Source organism: Oncorhynchus gorbuscha, linkage group LG12 (genome assembly GCF_021184085.1).
Source record: "Oncorhynchus gorbuscha isolate QuinsamMale2020 ecotype Even-year linkage group LG12, OgorEven_v1.0, whole genome shotgun sequence".
Lineage (NCBI taxonomy): Eukaryota > Metazoa > Chordata > Actinopteri > Salmoniformes > Salmonidae > Oncorhynchus > Oncorhynchus gorbuscha.
The window spans coordinates 23870787-23891538 of NC_060184.1; the positions used below are offsets into that span (position 1 = coordinate 23870787).

The 20752-nt window shown below is 41.8% G+C and overlaps 1 protein-coding gene across 2 annotated transcripts; it reads left to right on the top strand.

The window, feature by feature from the left end:
* Positions 1 to 331: 331 nt before the first annotated feature.
* On the top strand, positions 332 to 20308 carry LOC123990736 (Golgi-associated PDZ and coiled-coil motif-containing protein-like). 2 transcript variants are annotated; one of them, XM_046291556.1, is made up of 9 exons: positions 334 to 886; positions 11790 to 11954; positions 12281 to 12304; positions 13651 to 13826; positions 13909 to 14074; positions 14179 to 14274; positions 14409 to 14573; positions 15274 to 15448; positions 17591 to 20308. In XM_046291556.1, the coding sequence occupies exons 1-9, from the start codon at positions 617 to 619 to the stop codon at positions 17707 to 17709; spliced, it is 1356 nt and encodes a 451-aa protein (XP_046147512.1). In that variant the 5' UTR covers positions 334 to 616; the 3' UTR covers positions 17710 to 20308. The 2 variants fall into 2 exon arrangements, with proteins under 2 accessions (XP_046147513.1, XP_046147512.1); XM_046291557.1 differs by lacking the exon at positions 12281 to 12304 and having other exon boundaries at positions 332 to 886.
* Positions 20309 to 20752: the final 444 nt, after the last annotated feature.

Sequence of the window (20752 nt, forward strand, 5' to 3'; positions counted from 1 at the left end):
CACAATGGTGTGAGATAAGAGGTTAGCAAATACAATTAAAAATAATTTATTTAATGCAAAAAGTAGCTATGTAAAATATGTAATACTGTCTGCAGAGCCACTCACACCATGTCTACAATGACATAATAAATGTTTACACTCTCCAACAAGATATGTTAGACATAGGGAGTGGCCACCAAAAACAAGAGTGAAAAGCAAAGCATTCAACTGCAATTGTCAACGACAAAGGTGCAATAATATATGCTACTGTCTGCCAGTATAAGGAGTGGCAGGAAACTGCCCCCAAGAACTCGACACAGATTGACTAGATATGCTATCGATTGCTTTTTTTCTGTTGTGTGGCAGACTGTTATAGTCGATTCATAGCTATGATCCGTATCCGATTTCGGATTTCCTGGTAGGATTAGGGTTTTGGGAAAGAACCAAATACATTTATTTTAGCTAGTCTTTTCTGAAAATAAACATTTTCGTATGATTAGGGCATTTAGAGTACAGTGCGACTCTGGTATTACGACTCAGTTAACTTATACAGGGTGGCGGAAACAAAGCGCTGATTTTATTTGTGAAGGGAATCGGTTAGTCGGCTAGCTTTAGCTTTTAGCCTGTACTGTTGGACATGTCTGCCTCGGACGGTGCCTCTCCGTCAGCCCAGGGCACGGCCCTGGTCAGTCCAGGCACGGGGATGTCCATGTTTCGGTGGCTTGAGGTTCTGGAGAAGGAGTTTGACAAGGCGTTTGTTGACGTCGATTTACTACTTGGAGAAATCGACCCAGATCAAGCTGACATCACATACGAGGGTCGTCAAAAGATGACAAGTCTCAGCTCTTGTTTTGCTCAGCTTTGCCACAAAGCCCAGACGATTTTTCAACTTAATCACAAAGTAGAGGTGAGCGCAAACTTGTCTTGTATAAATGCTAAAAAGGATGCGCATGATCATTTGATAGTGGGTTCGATCCCCGGGACCACCCATACGTAGAATGTATGCACACATGACTGTAAGTCGCTTTGGATAAAAGCGTCTGCTAAATGGCATATATTATTATATTATTATATGTTAATGGCATACTTATGCTGTGTAGGCCAACAAGCTAAGCTCCTAGTTAGCTGTCAGAATTCGAATGTCTTTCATAGCTCTTTCCATGCATGACCGTGCGTCTCTGGACATCCAGTTGAGTGACAGGTCGAGGATAGATGGCTCGACATGATCCCAAACAACAACTTCCGTACATTGTCCCTTCCTAAAAGTTTGAAATTGACCACCCAGTATCAATATCTGTTGTGTAACTTGTTGACAATCTGCATTTCTGCTCTGGCAATTGACAGAATCAAATCAAATAATTATTAGGTGAGTACACACACTATTTGACAGCCACTTTACGTTGTAAAATCTATTGATGAGAAACAGAAACAAGGATCATCCTGACCCTTACTCCACCATGTATGACCTCACCATGCTCAATAGCCATTGTTTGGTCAGTGGTGTAGTTGACTCTGTCAACACCTTCCCAGCAATTCTTATGACTACCGTAGAGTTCCTATTACTGCCTGTATGTAAATTGATACTGCATTTCAGCCTCTACCTTCAGCGCAGTATAGTGCTGAGATCAGGAATTCTGGCTTTACACAACCAGTTGGCACCCAACAACACCTACTACAAAGTCATGGCCTAAGGGTATATGACATGGCTAAAGTAAACCAAATCTGTGGAAAATCAGCTATGATTGGATTTGTGAAATGCCTGTTCTGTCCACTGGTTACAGCCATTGGTGTGTGACCAATTAGGTGTATGTTAAGATCTATTTAGAGAAAGTAGGTTAACTCTGTATTGTTACATTTTTAACTAGGCCTACATGTTTTCGACCTACCTAAGGTAGCTTTGAGCTAATGACAGGTTGACACAATGGTCACATTACAGCAGGAAGGGCAGGTCAGAAGCACATGATAAAACACAAAGGCACCAAGGTAAGGGCATAGAAATGTCAAATACTGAAGGATGGGAAGTTCACTAATAATTGTCAGATTCCACATCAGCAGAAGCAGAAAATATTTTTAGTATTTCAGATTGTTCTGGAAATTCTCAAAATTCAATGGGAGGAAGGATGTTTGAAATGCTTTTTTCACAAACCATTGAGAATATCATGAAAGTACGTGCCCATTTTAGGCCTATACATGCCTCCTGTGAGACCCTTTGACCGGGGAACAGTAGGCCTACATGGTAGACATCTTGGTATTATTCTCTAAATACAAAGTTTCTTGATTCTTTAATACAATTTCAATTTATTCAATATCAAAAATATGAATCAACTACTGCAGCAGAGCCTTAGGAGGGGCCACAGACCAGAACTAGAAGGGGTCTCAGGGTAGAGGAAAAGTAAACTGTTAACATTTCAGATGTATTACATTTTATAAACATATAGGCTCAAGATTAAGTTACTTAACATATAACTTCAGTCACTAAGGTCTCTCAAAGTATTTTAGCTCCCAACCTGTCTGATATTGTCTCCAGTCCTTTCTCCCCCTGAATGTGAGCAGCAGCAGCCTACTCAACTGTTTGGTCTGATTGGCTGAACAATCACACACATGATTGACTAATGAACCTCAGCTGGGCTCTATTAGCCTCCTAACTGGGAAGGTGCTGGAAGGGCATGGTAAGAGGGTTTGCTGTTTACAGCACCACAACTACCCTTGTTGATTTTAAGACATTTTATTTGGAACAATATACTCTACAAGTACATCACATTTCCAGAATGGGCTCTCTGCTAATTCTGAAGGTGTGATCAATTTTATGAGCACCACCAACACTGTGAATGGGAAAGTGAATTCAAAGGGTTCTCCCACTGCTGGGGACTTTCTGAATGTGCAAGCCTAAAGGAGAACTGTGATTGGTTAATTACCCGTGATGTCTATTTCTATGAAGAAGAACAAAAAATGGGTCATCTCTTTAAAAGTAGCAGAGAGCCCACTCTGGAAATGTGATGTGTTTGAAGAGTATATTGTTGCAAACACAGGGCTCTATGCTGACCTTAGTTGACAAGGAGCATGTGTGTGCCTCATTGAAAAATTTAGGTGCACACAAAGACATTTGGGAGCGCAATGAAAACTGAGGTATTAAAGCTAGAATCCTTCATTCTTCTAGGCGCCCCGGTGCTCCTAAATAAAAAATCCAGGTCGCACAGCAAAATATTTAGGCGCATATGCAAGTCAAATGGTCACACTGTAGAGCCTTCAAACAATATGTCTAAAAAAAGGCTAAATCAAAAAGGGTCGTTTTGAGATTTTTTAAATGTTGAATAAATGAATGTGAAAATGTCTTTCATGAACTGGACATAGGCTACTCCATATTTGAGGGAGCACTATAAAGAATATAATGACACCAATATGTCGTCTGTATCATGTACGGTTCACAGTTCATAGGGTTTTACAGGAGGCCTGTATAAGTCTAAAAAGGGCCTAAAATCAACAATTTCATCATGATGATAAAAAAAGAAATGTAAAAAGCATGTTAAACATCCTTCCTCCGAATGAAATTCCTATGTGAGAATTTCCAGAACATATCTGAGATGCCCAAAATATTTTCAGCTGTCGTGGAATCGCCCAATATTAATCTAGGTTCTCACACAGAAGACCATACATAACCAATGTTCTAGTCCCGTGTGAATATGGCTCAAGAACAGTTTTAGGTTGCCTACAACCTTATTCGGACTGGATTAGTTTTACTGGGGAGGTTGGGTAGTGTAAATATGTGCATTAGCACAAAACACCACGTCTTTGTAATTTTAGTCCTGTCCGAATCTGCCATGTCGGTAATTTCTACATGGCAGGAGAGTAACAATTCCAGCCAGAATAACCTACTGTTTTTTTGGCAAACTCCAAAATCATCTGATAATACATGTCCCGTGTGAATCGACATTCCTGTGTTTTGAGAGAAATGTCTGAGTTTGACAGGTGTTGCTCGCACTTTGAGCAAAGAAACAAACTGACTCGATAAATTGAACAGTGCTGTGCATAGCCTATATATGAAGGGCCTAGATGTATCAACTTTCACAGTGAATGCTTTTGTTTATACGTTATGTGCGAATGAGTTGAACATTGCCAAATGCATCAATAAAAAATATTGCGCCTATTTAATGCAACCCTTGGTTTTAATAGATCGCAAAGCAGCATACAACAGAGCTAAATGTTTGGAAATGACAAGTTCACTTCCTCATTCATAGCCTAAAAACACAAATCAAGTGCAAATGCATTGTTTAGCTCACATCTGAAGGCTAGGGGGTATTTAGGACATCTTATATTGCGGATTGCTAAAATATCCTAATGATTATGAACACATTTTCTAAATTCAAATATTATGGTGACGCTATACCAAAGGTGGTTTGGTATGGTTTAGAAATTTGGGAACCAAGATCCTAACTGTTATAGGCCTATTTCTATTTTACCATGTTTATGAAAAGTGTTGCAAAAACTTGTCAATAATCAACTGACTGGTTTCTTGATGTCTGTGGTATTCTCTCGGGTATGCAATCTGGTTTCCTCTCAGGTCATGGATGTGTCACTCCAACCTTAAAGGTCCTTAATGATGTCACCGTTGCCGTTGATTCTAAGCAATATTGTGCTGCTATTTTTATTGACTTGGCCAAAGCTTTTGATACGGTAGACCATTACATTTTTGTGGGCCGGCACACTGGATTGGTGTCTCTGAGGGGTATTTGGGCTGGTTTGCTAACTACCTCTCTCAAAGAGTCCAGTGTATATACTCAGAAAATCTACTGTCTCAGCCACTGTCTGTCACTAAGGGAGTACCCCAAGGCTCGATCCTAAGCCCCACGCTCTTCTCAATTTACATCAACAACATAGTTCAGGGAGTAGGAAGCTCTCTCATCCATTTATTTGCTGATGATACAGTCTTATACTCAGCTGGCCCCTCCCTGGATTTTGTGTTAAGTGCTCTACAACCAATGTGGTTTGGTAAGAATAATGCCCCTCCTCCCACAGGTGTTATTACTACCTCTGAGGGGTTAGAGCTAGTCACGTCATACAAGTACTTGGGAGTATGGCTAGACAGTGCACTGTCCTTCTCTCAGCACATATCAAAGCTTCAGGCTAAAGTTAAATCTTGACTTGGTTTCCTCTATCGTAATCGCTCCTCTTTCACCCCAGCTGCTTAACTAACCCTGATTCAGATGACCATCCTACCCATGCTAGATTAAGGAGACCTCATTTATAGATCGGCAGTTAAGGGTGCTCTCGAGCGGCTAGATGTTCTTTACCATTCGGCCACCAATGTTCCTTATAGAACACATCACTGCACTCCTCTGTTAACATTTTATTTAACTAGTCAAGTCCATTAAGAACAAATTCTCATTTGTTATACTGTTATGTGAACAGTGGGTTAACTGCCTTGTTCAGGGTTAGAACGACAGATGTTTTCATCTTGTCAGCTCGGGGATTCGATCCAGCATCCTTTCAGTTTCTGGACCAATGCTCTAACCACAAGGCTACCTGCCGCCCCTAGTCTGTAAACTGGTCATCTCTGTATACCCGTCGCAAGACCCACTGGTTGATGCTTATTTATAAAAACCCTTTTAGGCCTCACTCCCCCCTGTCTGAGATATCTACTGCAGCCCTCATCCTCCACATACAACACCCATTCTGCCAGTCACATTCTGTTAAAGGTCCCCAAAGCACAGACATCCCTGGGCCGCTCCTCTTTCAGTTCGCTGCAGCTAGCGACCGGAACGAGCTGCAACAAACACTCAAACTGGACAGTTTTATCTCAATCTCTTCATTCAAAGACTAAATCAGAGAAACTCTTACTGACAGTTGTGGCTGCTTTGTGTGATGTATTGTTGTCTCTACCTTCTTGCCCTTGTGCTGTTGTCTGAGCCCAATAATGTTTGTAACATGTTTTGTGCTGCTACCATGTTGTGTTGCTACCATGTTGTTACAGTTGAAGTCGGAAGTTTACATACACCTTAGCCAAATACATTTAAACTCAGTTTTCACAATTCCTGACATTTAATCCTAGTAAAAATTCCCTGTTTTAGGTCAATTAGGATCACCACTTTATTTTAAGAATGTGAAATGTAAGAATAATAGTAGAGAGAGTGATATATTTCAGCTATTATTTCTTTCATCACATTCCCAGTGGGTCAGAAGTTTACATACACTCAATTAATATTTGTTAACATTTAAACTATTTAACCTTGGTCAAACGTTTTGGGTAGCCTTCCATAAGCTTCCCACAATAAATTGGGTGAATTTTGGCCCATTCTTCCTGATAGAGCTGGTGCAACTGAGTCAGGTTTGACGGCCTCCTTACTCACACACACTTATTCAGTTCTGCCCACAAACTTTCTATAGGATTGAGGTCAAGGCTTTGTGATGGGCACTTTGTTGTCCTTAAGCCATTTTGCCACAACTTTGGAAGTATGCTTGGGGTCATTGTCCATTTGGAAGACCCATTTGCGACCAAGCTTTAACTTCCTGACAGATGTCTTGAGATGTTGCTTCAATATATCCACGTAATTTACCTACCCCATGATGTCATCTATTTTGTGAAGTGCGCCAGTCCCTCCTGCAGCAAAGCACCCCCACAACATGATACTGCCACCCCATGTGCTTCCCAGTTGGGATGGTGTTCTTCGGCTTGCAAGCTTCCCCCTTTTCCTCCAAACATAACGATGGTCATTATGACCAAAATGTTATCTTTTTGTTTCATCAGACCAGAGGATATTTCTCCAAAAAGCACTCTTTGTCCCCATGTGCAGTTGCAAACCGTAGTCTGGCTTTTTTATGGTGGTGGTTTTGGAGCAGTGGCTTCTTCCTTGCTGAGTGGCCTTTCAGGTTATGTCGATATAGGACTTGTTTTACTGTGGATATAGATACTTTTGTACCTGTTTCCTCCAGCATCTTCACAGGGTCCTTTGTTGTTGTTCTGGGATTGATTTGCACTTTTTGCACAAAGTACGTTCATCTCTAGGAGACGCATCTCCTTCCTGAGCGGTATGACGGGTGCGTGGTCCCATGGTGTTTATACTTGCGTGCTATTGCTTGTACAGATGAGTGTGGTACCTTCAAGCGTTTGGAAATTGCTCATAAGGATGAACTAGACTTGTGGAGGTTTACAATTTCTTTCTGAGGTCTTGGCTGATTTCTTTTGATTTTCCAATGATGTCAAGCAAAGAGGCACTGAGTTTGAACTACATCCACAGGTATACCTCCAATTGACTCAAATGATGTCAGTTAGCCTATCAGAAGCTTCTAAAGACATGACATAATTTTCTGGAATTTTCCAAGCTGTCAACTTAGTGTTTGTAACCTTCTGACCCACTGGAGTTGTGAAACAATTGTTGTAAAAATGACTTGTGTCATGCACAAAGTAGATGACCTCACCGACTTGCCAAAACTATAGTTTGTTAACAAGAAACTTGTGGAGTAGTTGAAAAACGAGTTTTAATGACTCCAACCTAAGTGCATGTAAACTTCAGACTTCAACTGTATGTTGTGTTGCTACCATACTGTGTTGTCGTGTGTTGCTGCCTTGCTATGTTGTCGTCTTAGGTCTCTCTTTATCTAGTGTTGTGTTGTTCTCTTGTTGTGATGTGTATTTTGTCCTATATTTATATAGTATTCTTTTTTTTTAAATGATCCCAGGCCCCCGTCCCCGCAGGAGGCCTTTTGGTAGGCTGTCATTGTAAATAAGAATTTGTTCTTAACTGACTTGCCTAGTTAAATAAAGGTCAAATAAAAAACCTCTAGGTTTCTGTTGTAACTGTCAATTTGTTGAATAAAAAAATATTAATCCTGTCTAAATACATAACCACGTTCTCTACTAATACTATTCCCATGCGAATAGGGTTTTATATCACGTGTCAAACTCATTCCACGGAGGGCTGTGTCACTGAGTTTTCTTGCCTCCCTTGTACTTGATTGATGAATTAAGGTCACCGGGGCTGCGGTTCAAACTCATAAAAGACACACCCTTGTCCACTTGGGAATCCCCGTCACCATCTTGGAGGGTGGTCCAAATGATTAGCCAAGCAAGGGAAGTTTACAACGTAAGCCCCTCAGCCCTCGTTTTTAGTCTAGTTGTACAATTATGTTCACTCCAGGGCCTAAAACACCCCATAATTCAATTCGTGATGATTGTACATCTGCTAGCAAAAGTCCGGCAAAACCTAAAATATCAATATGGAGTCAACATACAAGTGTAAGTAAAGAAAAAGTGAGAACAAATGTAAAGAAGTTAAAAATTGTACTCCTAATGCACAAACACGTCTCGTAAAAGTAAGATGTTTTTGTTTGATTAGCTTTTGGAAATTATATAGAAGTATAAATATTTTTTATCCTTCTTCAGAAGTAGCTAGGCAGGCTAACGTTAGTTAGCAAATTAATTTGCTAGCTATCGTACAGTAGGCATATTAATAATTATATAGTTCATATAAGTAGTCTTGCAATCATAATTGACTGTAGCGCAAATAAAGCACCTACAAGCTACCAGTGGCTGAATACATAATCATACGGGCAAGGGCAGTCCATTTTAAAAACCATTCCTTCGTCTCCCTCGCCCTGGAAGTGCATACTCGTTAGACGTCAAGATACGTCATCGGAAGTGTCCACTTAATTTGAGGGCTGAGGGGACAGGGTGCGTCTTTTACGTGTTTGGACCACAGCCTAAATAGTAAGGAACTCCCCTCACCTGGTTGTCTTGATCTTTAATTGAAAGGAAAAACCAAAGCCAGCAAGACCCTAGGCCCTCAAAGGCTTGGGTTTGACACCCCTGCTTTCTACTCATTGGGACCTTACTTAAGAAATAATGCCAGAGGGGGTGTGGTACATGGCCATTATACCACGGCTAAGGGCTGTTCTTAAGCACGGTGCAAAGTGGAGTGCCTGGACTCAGCCCTTAGCTGTGGTATATTGGCCATATATCACAAACCTTTCAGGTGCCTTATTGCTATTAAAAACTGGTTACCAACGTAATTAGAGCACTAAAAACAAAAGTTTTGTCATACCTGTGGTATACGGTCTGATATACCACAATTGTCAGCCAATCCGCATTCAGGGCTCGAACCACCCGGTTTATAACAGTATATAAACTAGTGTTGGCTAAAAAATGATCTAGTGTAGTTGCACCTTAACCCATTTTATGTGGTCTGTTGGTATTCTATTCTTAGCAATGCTGCTGTGTTGTCAGAATAAACACTCATGAATGTAGAGTAGAAGGTTTTCTAGACCTTGAAGGCTCAGATTGGTGAGTCAAGCCTGTTTTTCCTGCCCAGCCATTGGAACCCATTGCGGGCATCCATTTCTAGATTCTGAATTTTGGTTAACTCAAAATTCCAGATGAATACAAGCGTAAATCGGCTAGATTTATATTTGGATCTATATTTGCTGAAGACCGTAAGACTGAAGAGGAAGAATATCTTCAGGTCCAGGGCCTCTCTCTGGTACCCAGATGTTCAGTTCCTTAGTGTTTCTACAGGTAAGGACATTTGGTGCCTTGGCTGGTGCCTGTTTCAGAGCCCATGAGGATGGGGTCTGCTGGTGTGATCTACTTTACCTCCTCCGTTAAAAATCTATTAAAACTATTCTTTATTTCTACTGAGACTTCAATGGGGGCTTTATCCCCTTATGTGAGATTAATCAGTTTTGCATGTGTGTGAATGACTTCAAAAGCTTATCTGTGGAAGATGTCTGCCGGGGAAGCCAAGCTTCAGGGAATTGCTTTCTGTCATTATGTGGCCGACACTTGAGCAAAAAGCTACACTGTGTCTTGTCGAGGGAGCAAGGTTTTTTTATGCAAACAAAATCGATTGTAGAATAATAACCAAACATAAAGTGATCGCTCAGCTATTAAGAATTCCTCAGCCTTGGCTCCGGACTGTTACTCTGGCATAGTTTATCAGGAAAAGGACAGGTCCGCAGGACCCATGTCTTAGCCTTTCTGATTAGATTAGAGAGCACAGATGTAGACACAAGAAAACAGAGCAAACTGGAATGCTAATACCTGACCACTGTGACTGACCCAAAATGAAGGAAATCTTTGACTATGTACAGACTCGGTGAGCATAGCCTTGCTATTGATGAAGGCAGCCGTAGCAGACCTGGCTCTCAAGAGAAGACAGGCATATGTGCACACTGCCCACAAAATTAGGTTGAAACTGAGCTGCACTTCCTAACCTCCTGCCAAATTGATGACCACATTAAAGAGACATATTTCCCTCAGATTACACAGACCCACAAATAATTTGAAAACAAATCCAATTTTGATAAACTCCCATATCTATTAGGTGAAATACCACAGTGTGTCATCACAGCAGCACAATTTGTGATCTGTTGCCACAAGAAAAGGGCAACCAGTGAAGAACAAACACCATTGTAAATACTACCTATGTTTGTTTATTTATTTTCCCTTTTGTACTTTAAGTATTTGCACATCATTATGACACTGTATATAGACATAATATGACATTTGAAATGTCTTTATTCTTTTGGAACTTTTGTGAGTGTAATGTTTACTGTTGATTTTCTGTTTTGTTTATTTCACATGCTTTGGCATTGATTGGGGCTCCCAAGTGGTGCATCGGTCTAAGGCACTGCATCTCAGTGCTAGAGGCGTCATGACAAACACCCTGGTTCAAATAGACAGTATCACAACCTGCCGTGATTGGGAGTCCCATAGGGCGGCGCAGAATTAACCCAGCGTCGTCCGGGTTTGGCCGGTGTAGGCCTTCATTGTAAATAAGTAGTAGTTCTTAACTGGCTTGCCTAGTTAAATAAATAAAAATGTTTCCCATGCCAATAAAGCCCCTTAAATTTAATACAGAGATCACTCTCAGTGACTCAGCCTCCAGCCACGAGATGCCCATGTTCCACACCGCCCAACCCTCTGTGTCACAATCAGGATGTCCTGCCCTTTTTGGTGCGTGTGTGTGCGTGTGTGCGTGTGCGTGTGTGTGTGTGTGTGTGTGTGTGTGTGTGTGTGTGTGTGTGTGTGTGTGTGTGTGTGTGTGTGTGTGTGTGTGTGTGTGTGTGTGTGTGTGTGTGTGTGTGTGTGTGTGTGTGTGTGTGTGTGTCACTGTTTACCCTACCTATCTTACATTTGAAAAGCTATAGAATATTCGTACTATAGATTATTCTATTTGATTTAGACTTTATAATGTCTTTATAATGAAGGCCTGACTATAACTGATAGATGAGTCTGAGGATGATGATAAATCATTTAGGAGACAGAGGCTGTTTAGTATTCAGTCAGATTCACATGATAAGCACACTCCTCTTTCATCATCGTAGGTGGAGTGAATCCTAAAATATGAACCTCATTCATACCAAGATGAATTCATTCCCACAGCTGTGACAGGCAGGTGGCCCCAGTTCAATGGCATAAATAAATAAATGATTTGTCTCTGAACCTAAGTCTGCTTCCCATGTTGCCAAGCTCAATAGGCTCCAGAGACTAGCACAATTATTATTCTTTTTTTTTCAGGGTTTTGTTTGCATACAATAGACAACCTCGAGCGCAGGATTTGTAGGCCTATTCATTTTGGCAAAATTCATTCAGGCTTGAATAAAAAGAAGCCTGCTTTCTAAGAAAAAACTTGGTGAAAAATCTGAAAGAGAACAGAGAGAGAATGTAAAATAGACCAATCCAAAATCTAATTTGATCTGTGCTGGGATAATGGCATGGGGATGGCACACTGATTGCACTATATATAAATGATGAGGGTTCCTAAGAATCTTGGAAGTTAGAATAAGTGTACACTTATGTAACTCTCTCCCTCCTCCAGGCTCAGCTGGTGGACCTGCGTTCGGAGCTGACTGACGTGCAGGCGGAGAAGGTGGTGGTGGAGAGGGAGGTCCACGACCAGCTGCTCCACCTTCATGCCATGCAGCTGCAGCTTCATGCCAAGGCTGGACAGACTGTGGACTCTGACGCCATCAAAGACAGGATGGTAGGGCACCACGCACGCACACACACACACACACACACACACACACACACACACACACACACACACACACACACACACACACACACACACACACACACACACACACACACACACACACACACACACACACACACACACACACACACACACACACACACACACACACACACACACACGACTGCTAATATATTTTTGGGGGGTATACCTGCTGAGGTTCCAGTGGGTCTGTAAAGTGGTAAATGGTGGTATGCTTCCCAACTGCTTGGCTGTGATTTGAACTCTGCCTTTCTAACCTTTGACCCCTTCTCTGTTCTTCTCACCTTAAGCCTGTTCCCTCAGTGGAGGAGATGGTAAGTGTGTGCATGTCGTCTGTGTGTCTGGTTTTGTGGTTAGTGATAGCTGTGCGTCTGTGTCTTGCATGTGTCTGTGCCTTGGTCTGCGTACTCATCCTAACCTCAAGTTTGGTCTTTTCCTGCTCTTGCTGACAACAGTTGCTCATTAATAAGTCCAACAGGCCCTCTATGGGGCTTGTGCTAGCAATGACTGACAGTGATATCAGATATGGAATTACTGTAGCTTTGTTGTTTGTTATTGCCTATTCATGTATATTTGTGTTGCCCGATTTGATAGGAAAATGCATGTTTTGATACTTGGAAAGAGTTTTGTCTCAATAGTCAACAAAGCACAAAGGAAATAAATGACTGCAAGACAAAAAAGCTCATTCAATCAAGCCAGATGTTCTTATAAAAGCAAAGCTTACTTTCATATCATTTAAAAAGTTTGAAAAAGTAGTAGAATGGGATAATGTCTTGGTGTGTGGTGAAAAGCATTCAATAGTTTATTTTGTAAGTTTGCGGTACGAATCATATTATGGTGGGAGCACCTCCGCTAAGAGGCTGTTTGAGAAGTTTTGAATCCTAAGCAACCTGCCTACACATTGTTTGAATTACAATAGACCAACTTAGCTACTGTAGTAAGTCAAAGCTGTGTGCTCTAAAATCTTGGTAGAGCATGGATGGAGTAGGCATTGTGGTGCTCATGTGACATGAATTTCCTTTTTTGGCTTCAGACGAATGCCTTCTTCTCACTTAAAACTGTTTTTGTGCTTAATTGATATGTGATTGTGGTCATGTTTTCATCATAACAAATCAGAAAATGTAAGCACATTTTCTCCAAAAGGAAATGACCAATTGTTCTGGTTGTCAATTTGATGCCAATTTCTGGATGAACCAACTGGCTGTACCTGTGTTCTAAAGATTAAGTTAAAATCTTTGACCCTTTGTTCAATCTCTAACTTAACCACTATGGACAACTTGCTCATCATGGTCATCATAAGGGTTAGTGCATTGAACTTATAATAGCCAAATCCACAGTTACATATCTTGTGTGTCATGTGTGTGTCTTGTCCTCAAGTAGATATTTAATTTAACTTTCATCTATACTGTATACTGTATCCATGTTTGTCTTTGACATGGTATTTGTGGATGTAGCACAGCACTCACTCTCTCTGTAGAGTTTAACTCAACTATTTGTGTGTGTGTGTGTGTGTGTGTGTGTGTGTGTGTGTGTGTGTGTGTGTGTGTGTGTGTGTGTGTGTGTGTGTGTGTGTGTGTGTGTGTGTGTGTGTGTGTGTGTGTGTGTGTGTGTGTGTGTGTGTGTGTGTGTGTGTGCCCTCCCGCCTGCCTATGTGTGACAGGAGAGGGAGCTGCAGGCCAACAAGAAGGAGAAGGTGAAGGAGGTGAAGCTGGAGGCAGAGGTCAAGCTGCATAAGAAGGAGAATGAGGCCCTCCGTAGGCACGTCGCTGTACTGCAGGCTGAGGTCTATGGGGCAAGATTGGCAGCCAAGTACCTGGACAAGGAGCTGGCTGGAAGGTAACCCTAACTCTAGCTTAGACGGAAATAACCAATAATGCTGACTGTAGTAACTAGTTGTCTTTGGATCCATCATCTCCAGAGTACAGCAGATCCAGCTGCTGGGTCGGGACATGAAGGGGCCCGCTCACGACAAGCTGTGGAACCAACTGGAGGCTGAGATCCACCTCCACCGCCACAAAACAGTTATCCGGGCCTGCAGGGGGCGCAACGACCCCAAGAAACCCCTAGAGTCTCCAGTGGGGCATGTGAGTGGACATCAGAGTAGAGGGGTTTGATTCTCATTGTAGTGAAGATATTTGTTTCCTCTTTGTGTATCGCTTATTGTTTGCTTGTTTGATCTCTCTCTCAGGAAACAGATATACTGAAGAAGACTCAAGGAGTTGGTCCTATTCGTAAAGTAGTGCTGGCCAAAGAAGATCACGAGGGACTTGGAATTTCAATCACGGTAAACACCACCAATTTTTGCCCAAACCAGAAAGTGTTAAATACTATGTCTCAACCCATAGTGTGTTTCTCATCTGTAATGGTCCATGCCCTAATATTTATGTGTATGTCTGTGTGTTATTTCTGGATGGACAGGGTGGTAAGGAACACGGGGTGCCCATCCTGATCTCAGAAATCCATCCTACCCAGCCTGCGGAGCGCTGTGGCGGGCTCCATGTGGGCGATGCCATCCTGGCTGTCAACAGCATCAACCTGAGGGACGCCAAACACAAGGAGGCTGTCACCATCCTCTCACAACAGGTCAGACTCAGTCTCAGGAAGAGAGAAGTTATGACTGTATGTATTATGACGTGACTAGCTACAGTGGAAGAGTTGACTACAGCATATACAGCTTAGGACCAGGTTAAGTAAAACCATAGTAAAAAGCAAATGCGTTCCTTTTGTGATCCACATTTCAAAAGCCTTTTGTCACCCTCTCTGTGACACCCAGTTAGTGTTTAGCCTGGGGGTTTTACTGAGACAGTCATGTCTTTCCTTAACTTTAGTCAGCCCACACTCTGGAGTAATTGAATGGATGTTCATGCTAGGGGTTCGTTCATTTAGCCTGTGGGACTGCTTCTGTGGATTGGGGAAAAACAGTTAATCATGCCTCGGCAAACAAACAAACCAACTTAGCTTTTGGGTAACCTATTGTTAAGTTTTCTCTCACACTGCTCTGTGTGTGTCTGTGTGCGCGTGCCTGTGTGTGCGCGTGCCTGTGTGTGTGCGTGCCTGTGTGTGTGCGTGCCTGTGTGTGCGCGTGCCTGTGTGTGCGCGTGCCTGTGTGTGCGCGTGTCTGTGTGTGCACGTGTCTGTGTCTGCGCGTGTCTGTGTGTGTGTGTGTGTTTGTGTTTGTCCGTGTGCCTGCCAGTGTGTGTGTGCGTGTGTGCGTGCGTGTGTGCGTGTGTATGCGTGTGTGCGTGCGTGCGTGCGTGTGTCTGCCTGCCTCTGTGTCCCCCAGAGGGGAGAGATAGAGTTTGAGGTGGTGTACGTGGCCCCGGAGGTGGACTCTGACGATGAGAACGTGGAGTATGAGGATGACAGCGGCCATCGCTACCGCCTCTACCTGGATGAGCTGGAGGAGGGGTCAGCCGCCAGCAGGAACAACGGCACAGCAGACTCAGCATCACTGCAAGGAAAGTTATCTCTACTGTACCTCAGTCCTGGGATTTCATTGATCATAAAAAACGCACATGTAGTTTTCACAGTAGTAGGGCTTTATTTTCATGTACTTGCATTTTAAACAGTGCTTTTACTTCACATTCACTTGCATTATACAAATGGGGGTCTTTGTGTTAATGTGTAAATGGTAGGCTTGGGCTGTATCCAGATTGTCATACTCATACTGACCTTATGCCATACCCGGATATTCGGTAGTACCTGCACTGAGCACATGGGGTGCCATTTTGAAACCCCACTGAGCCTTTGAGTACGGAACAAAAATATAAATTCAACATGCAACAACTTCAATGATTTTTACTGTGTTACAGTTTATATAATAAAATCAGTCAATTTAAATAAATGAATTAGGGCCTAATCTATGGATTTCACATGACTGGGCAGCGGCTCAGTCCCAGCCAATCAGAATGAGTTTTTTCCCCATAAAAGGGTTTATTACAGACAGAAATACTCCTCAGTTTCATCAGCTGTCTGGGTGGCTGGTATCAGATGATCCCGCAGGTGAAGAAGCCAGATGTTGAGGTCCTGGGCTGGCATGGTTGCACGTGGTCTGCGGTTGTGAGGCCGGTTGGATGTACTGCCAAGTTCTCTAAAACAACGTTGTATGCGGCTTATGGTAGAGAAATGAACATTAAATTATCTGGCAACAACTCTGGTGGACATTCCTGCAGTCAGCATGCCCATTGCACGCTCCCTCAACTTGAGACACCTGTGTTGTATGACCAAACTGCACATTTTAGAGTGACCTTTTATTGTCCCCAGCACAAGTTGCACCTGTGTAATGATCATGCTGTTTAATCAGCTCCTTGATATGCCACACCTGTCATGTGGATGGATTATGTTGGCAAAGGAGAAATGCTTACTGACAGGGATGTAAACAAATGTGTGCACAACATTGGAGAGAAATACGCTTTTTGTGTGTGTATGAAAACATTTCAGGATTTTTTTTTATTTCAGCTCATGAAACATTTATATTTTTGTTCAATAGAGAATGCTAACAAGTGCATTGCAAACATTTTATACAGTCTCTGACCTAAAGTATTTGCAGGACAGACATCGCAGCTCATAAAGTTATACAGGTAACTCAAAAATGTTACTCACAGTTGGCTGCACGCGCAAAACAAATACTAGACATTAAGGCTCTTGATCCAGGAAGGGATTCTCTGCTGTTACCAAGCGATACTTAATTTTGGAAGACGCTAACCACTTAGCACAACTGAGTAGCATTTTAGACAGTTAACTTTATAGTTCTAAGATAACTAGCTGGCAAACATTTAGTTGTAACTAGATCAACTGGCGTATGCTGCACAACAGTGAGTGACTCTCAAGTCTCCAGATCCTCATCGTTGTGTGCTTGTAAACAAACACTGGTAAGCTTCCGAATGAAAAATAATGTGACAGGTGAAATGAACGCAACCTTTTTTATCACCGAACATATTGCACAAGTTGACTACTGGTGTTTACTTCAAAAGCAGGAAAAAAATATTCAGTGTATAAAACAAATTCAAAGAAATTTCAACGGTATTGACGGTGTTAATAAAAACATAAAATCAATTTTTATCTGTCACATAGGCCGAATGCAACAGAATATACCATGTAGTGAAATGTTTTACAAGCCCTTAACCAACAATGCAGTTAAGAAAAAAATTAAATAAACTGAAGTAAAAAAAAAAGAAAAAATACAAATATAGAAGGAAAAATAACAGTAGTGAGGCTATATACGGGGGTACAGGTACAGAGTCAATATGCGGGGGCACAGGTTAGTCGAGGTAATATGTACATTGACTATGCATGGATAATAAACGATGGTGGGGGGGAGACGATGCAAATAGCCCGGGTAGCCATTTGATTAACTGTTCAGGAGTCTTATGGCTTGGGAGTAGTAGAAGCTGTTAAGAAGCCTCCTGTGGCTATTTCCAAATACCCTGATATACGGTATACCGCCCAAGCCTAGCAAATGGACTTTAGACTGACACAATACCATATGAGCTTATGTGAATGAACAGAAAATATGGCCTATCAGTTGGTACAAGAGTGATAGATGCTACAGGAAGGAGAGAGAGCGTATTCATGTTTGTCTCTCTATGTGCTTGCTGCAGCCCTGGAAAAGATGTCCGTGGGTGACGGCCCAGAGAACGGAGACACAGGGATCTTCAGTGAGACGCCATCGGAGGAGACTCCGTCTAAGACTGCTGGGTCCGGAAAGAGCACCTCCTAGAGCGGTGGGGAGGATCTGGAGGAATGGGGAGGGGTGCAGAGGAGGATGGAGAAGAGCTGAAAGACTGGACTGCACATGTATTTTTGTACTATACTCTATGAGATTTGAGAGACTGGACTGCATCTGAGTCCACTGGAGGATGTATGAGGGGAGAAATGGGGATAAAGTCGACTCGTCATTAAGTCGTCATGGAAACGCACTCAAAGCTCTTTTGAATTCCTGTTACTATCATTCTGCAACGGTGAGGAGCCAATGAGAGAAGACTACAGATTGAGAAGATGTGGGTCTAGATGATTGAATGGATGGACTAAGTGGTATTTTTCTGTGTGTATAGTTACTGATCCTATTTGCCCCCGACATTAAGACGACACTTCCTTACTGTGAGACTGCCCTGCTGGTAATGAATACTGTTTTACTAGGCTGAGGAAATCTTCTCCCTTCATAAATGTTGGCTTTTTTATTTATCTCTTACACATGTAGCTTGTGTAGAGGGGTTTCCCTCAACTGTAATGTTCATCTTCTACCACTGATTATGATCTCATGTTTACTCCCATGTCAAACCTGCACCGCTCTAAGATCCACCTACAAGTAGGCTTAGCCCTCAAGTGTTCAGAATATAGAACAGCCACATTCACCTATTGGATGTCAAAACAGAATGTACAGAAAGACTTGTCAGAATTCAAAGGATTTCAACTATTAGGGTGTGCCCTCTGTGTTTGATCAATGGTATCACAGAATGTTACCATAGTCCTCATTACACAACATTTTCATTTAAAGATGGGGCCCTCTGAGCAATGCATCTTGTGTGCTACCTCGTTGTCTTCATACTGTTCAATGTCCTTGCCGTTTACTCTGAGGTGCACACACACTGGCTAATGTTCTCTGAAAACAAGTTGTGTATGACAAAGTTACTGATAACTCTGGAAGTATTTATTTCACAAATATATATATATAATTACCACAAGCTCCGTTGCCAGAAATTAGAAGTGCAATATCTTTAAACTAAACTAGGATTTCTCCTTTACCGCCTTTGTTCTTGTCCCTTTTCACGTAAAGTACATATCTTTCTTGTCCCTGAAGTTCCTTCTCTGTATTGTTTTCCCACCCTTCTCTGTTACTGGTGTGCTGTGATCTTGTATCAGTGGTTGTGTTTTCAGACTCGTTAGGACCCAAAAGATGACTGACGGCCGTGTCGGCTGCACCGTATGCAGATATTAAGAGTGGTTATCAACCTGTCTGAGGGATGGGAGTTTCCAGCTTTAATCTATGAATTTCACACAACCAAAAGGTCTGTGTGCATGCAAACAGGTTTTTATGCACTGAAGATCAATTTCAAAATAAAATCCACAAACTATCATCTTTGAGACTAGAAAGTTCTATGTATACTATATAAATGTATTAGCTGTTTTAAACTTGAAATCAGTGCATTTCTGTAGATCATATTGGAATTTAGCTACTGTAGTAGCTAGCATCTCTCTACTGTACTCATTACAAATGTACCCCCATACTGAGGGCTGAGGGGTTGAGGTGGTCATGATGACAACCTGCAGCCTTGTGTTCCAATCTTGACCTCATTCATAGCTAATCTGCAGTTACTGTTTATTTAATTTCGTATCTACACTAAACAAAAATTTAAATGCAATATTTAAAGTGTTGGTCTCATGTTTCATGAGCTGAAATAAAAGATCCTAGAATTTTTCCATATGCACAGAAAGCTTATTTCTCAAAAAATGGTTTATCCCTATTAGTGAACATTTTCTCCTTTGCCAAGATAATCCATCCACCTGACAGGTATGGCATATCAATAAGCGGCAGGAATGTCCACCAGAGCTGATGCCAGGGACTTGAATGTTAATTTCTCTACCATAAGCCGCCTTCAATGTCGTATTTGAGAATTTCACAGTACATTCAACCAGCCTCACAACCACAGACCACGTGTAACCACGCCAGCCTAGGGCCTCCACATCCGGTTTCTTCACCTGCGGGATCGTCTGAGACCAGCCACCTGGACAGCTGATGAAACTGAGTATTTATTTCTGCAATAGTCCTTTTGTGGGGAAAAACTAATTCTGATTGGTAGGGCGTGGTTCCCAAATGGGTGGACCTACCCCCTCCCAGGCCCACCCATGGCTGTGCCCCTGCCCAGTCATGTGAAATCCATAGATTAGGGCCTCATTTATTTATTTCAATTGACTGATTTCCTTATGAACTGCAACTCTGTAAAATCAGTTAAAATGATGCATTTATATTTTTGGTCAGTATAAGTTGCGCTTTGATCAAACTCAAATGCTCTTCATGAAGGACGTGTCCAAGCCAAGGACAGTTCCCTGCTTAACGTTAGTGAAATGACACACAGTGGCACTAGACAGCAGCATGTCATAGAGAATGTTGTTGCCAGTGCTTCTGACTGAAGAAACAAAGGCTCCCTTTTTGGACACAGGTTTTACCTGACCTTGTTTTCTTTGCTTTTGAGGAATACAATTATTTATTTTTGTCATAAAATGGGTTTCTGAAATGTTGGACGATTTGGTATAAATGTCTTATCTGTAGTTAATGTATAACATGAAACCTTTGAATAAACTTCAATGTATTTGCCCAATCTGGTCTGTACAGTGTATGTGTATAGCCTGCCTTCCTTCAATATATGAAAGAGAGATCTTCATCTTCACTAGGTTGAAATGTGAAGATCCGCATTTCTGACAATGAGAAGCAGACTGATTAAACTGGAAGTCATTTTTCTGATGTGTACTGTTACTAATACTATTGCTTTTTTCAGTGAACTACAATGAACACCAGGGGGAGATGTAAACGCTAGAACCACCGGTAGTGCATTCTGAGGTTTATCAATACAGCACATAGAAACAGCAGTCGTCAATTATTCACAGTGAATAGACACATACTGAACATTTAGCAAATGAAAAAACATACAGTTACGATTGATATCAAACTGCTAAGGACTTCATACAGACAATTATGGTAAGAAGAAGAATTATGTATCCAAATATTTGTAAACGCGCTCTAGTTTTAGGTTAACGTTTTTCCT

Excerpts from the sequence above, each read along its gene's own strand:
- LOC123990736 (XM_046291556.1), top strand. The coding sequence starts at position 617 with ATGTCTGCCTCGGACGGTGCCTCTCCGTCAGCCCAGGGCACGGCCCTG. Across the intron at positions 13,827-13,908 it reads GACAAGGAGCTGGCTGGAAG|AGTACAGCAGATCCAGCTGC; the intron begins GTAACCCTAACT and ends CATCATCTCCAG. Across the intron at positions 14,075-14,178 it reads TAGAGTCTCCAGTGGGGCAT|GAAACAGATATACTGAAGAA; the intron begins GTGAGTGGACAT and ends TCTCTCTCTCAG.